Source organism: Phaethon lepturus, unplaced genomic scaffold (genome assembly GCF_000687285.1).
Source record: "Phaethon lepturus isolate BGI_N335 unplaced genomic scaffold, ASM68728v1 scaffold32988, whole genome shotgun sequence".
Lineage (NCBI taxonomy): Eukaryota > Metazoa > Chordata > Aves > Phaethontiformes > Phaethontidae > Phaethon > Phaethon lepturus.
The window spans coordinates 1-4,786 of NW_010558857.1; the positions used below are offsets into that span (position 1 = coordinate 1).

General features: G+C 52.3%; 1 protein-coding gene across 1 annotated transcript in view; it reads left to right on the forward strand.

Annotated features, from left to right (window-relative positions):
* Nucleotides 1–7: 7 nt before the first annotated feature.
* FAM166A (family with sequence similarity 166, member A) overlaps nt 8–4,786 on the forward strand; it is a gene marked incomplete at its 5' end in the record, with an annotated part of 11,309 nt that continues 6,530 nt past the window's right edge. Inside the window, 2 exons of the mRNA XM_010293196.1 lie at nt 8–41; nt 3,769–4,064. Of these exons, the coding sequence (XP_010291498.1) occupies nt 8–41; nt 3,769–4,064 (330 nt within the window). The remainder of the gene's footprint in view (nt 42–3,768; nt 4,065–4,786) is intronic.

Genomic DNA, 4,786 nt, shown 5'->3' on the forward strand with positions numbered 1-4,786 from the left:
GACGAAGCACGGTGTCCAGCGTTACCTCCCTGGGCGTCCAGGTGAGCCGGCCCCGGGCCCCGTCCCTTCGCCAGAACGGGCTCTGCTAACGAGCGCCGGGTCCATGGGGAGCGGTGGGGGCTGTGCCCGGCCCCCGTAGGCTCCTGGGGTGAAATGGGGTTTTCCGCGGAGCGTCCGTAGCTCCGGCGCAGGAGCACAGACGCCCGCAGAGCAGCGCCCGTGCGGAGCTGGAGCTCTCGGCCTCAGCTGATGAGCATGGGGCTTCTCACGGAGGCGTGCGGTGGAGAGGAGAATTTTAGTTCCCAGGTTGTCTTCAGTTAGAGGAAGATAAATGGTTTTATGGCATATCATGAACTCGCTCCCCAATTTCTCCATGTTCCTGTTGTGGTTTAACCCTGGCCGGCAACTAAGCCCCTCCCTCGCTCCCCCGCAGCGGGATCGGGAGAGAATTGGAAGGGTGAAAGTGGGGAAACTCGTGGGTTGAGATAAAGACAGCTTAATAATTGAAATAAAAATAAGTAACAATAACAATAAATTGTAATGAAAAGGAAAATAACAGAAAGAGAGAAATAAAACCCAAGAAAGACGAGGGATGCAAATGAAAACAGTTGTTTACCACCAACCGACCCATGCCCAGCCAGTACCTGAGCAGCGACCCTGCCCCCCAACCTCCTCCCTAATTTTATTGCTGAGGGCGATGGTCTGGAATATCCCCCCGGGCAGTGGGGGTCAGCTGTCCCGGCTGCGTCCCCTCCCGTCTCGTGCACCCTGGCCCCCTCGCTGGTGGGGTGGGTTGAGGAGCAGAAACGGCCTTGACCCTGTGTGAGCACTGCTCAGCAGTAACCAAAACATCCCTCTGTTATTAACACTGTTTTCAGCACAAACCCAAACCGGAGCCTCAGACCAGCTAGTATGAAGAAAATTAACTCTATCCCAGCCAAAACCAGCAGAATTCCACAGGCTAAAATCCGTCTCTCTGGGGCAGGATGGCTCTGCCACCTCCCACCCTTTCCCGGCTGACCCCCCCGGTGCAGAGCACGTTGTGCTCAGAGCTCTTACTCGCCGCTTGTGGTTCATTTTGCATCCTGTTGCTCCTACCTCAGCTCAGCAGAAGGGCTTGTGTCCCTTTCCCTTCCCGGCTTCCCCACTTCTGTCCCACCTCCTCCCTCAGACACCGTGACGTGCTCATGGAGATTCCCAACGCTGGGCATTTGCAGGAGCCTCCTACCGAGTCCCGGCCCTTCTGGGCAAAGCGCCTGGTCCTTGCTGAGCCGGCCCAAATCAGGCCACAGCAGCAGCTGCCCCGTGATCCCGATCCACGCAACGTGCTCGTGGAGATTCCCAACGCTGGGCATTTTCAGGAGCCTCCTACCAAGTCCCGGCCCTTCTGGGCAAAGCACCTGGTCCTTGCTGAGCCAGCCCAAATCAGGCCGCAGCAGCAGCTGCCCCGTGATCCCGATCCACCCATCTCAGGGACGTGCCATCCTTTGGAGACTCAGTTGCCACGTGCCGTACCACATGCCTAAGCCGTAGCTGCTGTGGGCTCCCTGTTCAGCGGGAGCGAGTCCTCTCCCGGCTGAATGCAGGGGCTACGTGCCCAGGTGGGATCTGGGTCTTCATTTCCCTGGGGATGGCCACACGGAAGTGATGCTTTCCTATTTCACGCTGGGAACTCATGCTATGTAGCTTCTTGCAAACTTTTGGCATTTCTGTTCTTCCCAGCCATGTTTCTAGGGTGCAGGTCTCCACTACGCAAGGTGGTGTTTACAGGCTTCACTCCTGGATGTTTACATCTGCATATCCTTGGACTAAAGCGTGGATGGACCTAACTAACCAGTTGACCTAGCTGCTCTCTCTCATTATCCTGTTCTCATTCTTTCCTCACCAACCTTTAAGTCACCCACCAGCGTTTGCAGCTGGGAGCTCATGTTTGCTGCTCATTGGTGAAATGCTGAAGAACGTGGCCACAGAGAGCACCTTGCTGTGCTGAAAATTCTTCATCGACAGCTCCTGCTGTCGCGCTGTCAGTGGGTGATCCCTTAAACCCTTCCCTGCAAACTCCATTAGTACTGCCCAGCACCCTCCTGGGTATTTTACATGATGGAGATCAAAGAGCTCATAGCAGTGTTGGATCTGCGTGGTTGCCTTTAGCAAACCCAGTCTGAAGACTTTTTCTCAAGGTCTGTTTTTGATAGAGCCTTGTCGATGGGCACCAAGTATGTTGCTGTTTTCGATCAGTTGAATCCCATGTTGCATTTCTCCTGGAAGTGAGGTCAGGCTCTGCTGGTTGAGGATATCAACCAAGGTTATGCTGGATGCCCAGGGATTGCCGTGTTGGCATTGAGGTTATGGCACAGGCCAAGTGTGAAGGCACCAGCTCCCTGGGAACCTGAGCTGAAACCGTGTGGCTGTTTGCTCAAATCAAACGCACAGTGCTCTCCTGGCATTTAATTTGGTGCTGAATCAATGAGTTTGCAAAACGCAGGGTAATAAAAAAAGCTAATGTGGATTTCTCAAGTACAGAACAACTTCATTTTTCCTTTTCTTTCCATCCTGCAAACCAAAGCGTAGATGTAATGTTTTCATTAATAATGAAAGAAATATTAAGACAAACCTGCTTTAAAATTTTCACATCAGATTGAAAAATCACTTTCATCAAGTATTTGCCTTTATCAAATGCTGTCTAGGCTAGCAACGAAATAATACAGCCATATGGAGTAAGTATACTTCATGAAGTTATATACAGTATATATGCTTTATAATATAATTTTAAGCAGATTGCAAACCTAAATGCTCATCAGAAGTCTTACACTCTTGCAGAAAGGGCTAAATTTTGCACCGCTCTGTTTGAGCTGGGACAGGTAGTTGTTCCCTGGGACTTTCTGCACATGAAGCCTTTGCTGGAAGACGGTGTCTCTTCCGCGGGGATTTGCGCTGCGATACAGATGTCCGTGAAACACGGGGAGGTTGGGAGAAAGTGATGACCAGAGGGCTGGGGAAAAAAAAAGAATTTCCTACGAGAACAAAAATGGAAGGAATTTGGTTTGTTTAAAAGGGACAAGATTGACACAGAAGCAGTTTTCCAATAAGGAGAAGGCTGTTGCGGGGTGTAAGAGCGATCTTCCTCCACAACCACCGAGGAGGGAGAAGTTGGCTTCGCTCCTGGCACAGAGCACGAGGCGGTGCCCAGGCTGGAGGTGTCGCAGGGAGCCGGGGCAGCCTGGGGAGCCACGTCACGGGATGTTTTTAAGGGAAAGTCAGACAAAAGTTGCCAAGCTCAGCTGTCCCTGTGGAGGCTCAAGCTGCAGGGCTCCATCCCTGGTTCACGGTGGGGATATTTAGCATACACTGGATTTAAGATAATTTTTTTTCCAGCCAGTGTTACAGCAGGCCTTTTCCTCAGTGAGCAGCGATGAAGCCAGTGCAAGAATTCCTCACTGGATGTGGGCGGTCATCTGTGTTCGGGGTGTGCTGACACAGCCACGTGGAGAAAAGCTTATGGGTTTTTTTCCCCCCTTCATCTTTATATCTTGGCTGATGATATTTTACAATTTAGGCGTCACGTAGAATAAGTTTTAAATTATTGAACCATAACTGGATGGGGCTGATGGCACTCGCAGGATGCACTCACAGCCGGTGGGATGCTGTTGACCTCAAGGCTCCTTTCCTTCGCTCCGGAGGGGCGTGTGGGGCTGAGGTCCAGCGCGATGGGAATCCCTCATCCTCGTTCGGCCGCTCCTTTCCCTCAATTCAGTGTCTGTCCCACAGGATACTTTCCCTATGGGAAAGCTGGGGCTGCAACAAGCTTTCCGGAATCAGTCCTTGGGCCAAAATCACCCCTGCCGGGGCCAGGGCCAGCAGAGGAAGAGCTGGTGATGATGCACATGGACCCCATGCCCCAGCACCACCCCGGCGAGTACGTCCCGAGGACACAACTGCCGCACGGGTACCCACAGAGGATTTCATGCCGTCCTGCCTCTGAGGGGCGAGAGTGGCGATTGCCCAAGCTGACCCCGGCTTCTGGACAGGGAAAAAGTTGCGGTGCCTTGGCAGGAAGCAAACTGGTAAGTGGGTTTGGGTGGAAAAGACACGTGGTAAGGGATGCTGCTGCGGGCTTTGGGGACTGGTGGGCATGGAAGGGCTCCTCCATGGTCCATGAATCCAAAGAGGGAATTTCATATGGGCATGGATGGCAAGGACAGAAAGTTTAGCGTGTCTTGTAGAGAAATACCGAACTCACACAAACGTTTCTAGCAGTAGCAAATCCACCACATCTTTAGGAAATTGCTGTAATCGTCAATTACTCTTCCTAATCAAAAAGGCCTAACTTCTCATTTGGTTGAGTTTTTGCTTCAAATCCCAGTCATTAGATCTTGCGTTACACTGTGCTACGCAGCCAGGCTCGCGTTTCCTTCGGGTGAACTGGGAGCCCTGCTGCTGCCCTTCCTCCTCCTCCTCCTCCTCCCGTAAATAGAGCGCTCCTGGCACCTTTGGTAACGTGCCAGGTTTCTGGCCCCTTAACTGCTCCTGAATTTCCCACCATCATTATCCCTCGTTTAAACACAAGTGTTGGGATTTGCCTACGGAGCTGGGTGCTGCTTTGCACAGCACCGCCGGTACCACTCGAGGCCAACGTCTTTGAGCCCCTTATTTTTTCTGGAGCCAGAGACAGCGTTTGCCATGTCACAGCCAGTGGGGCTCTGCAAATCCCCTGAAGGCAGAGATTAGAGATTTGGCGTATCGAGTCAAAAGCTGGCTTGCATATAAATCCCAAGAAGGGGCATTC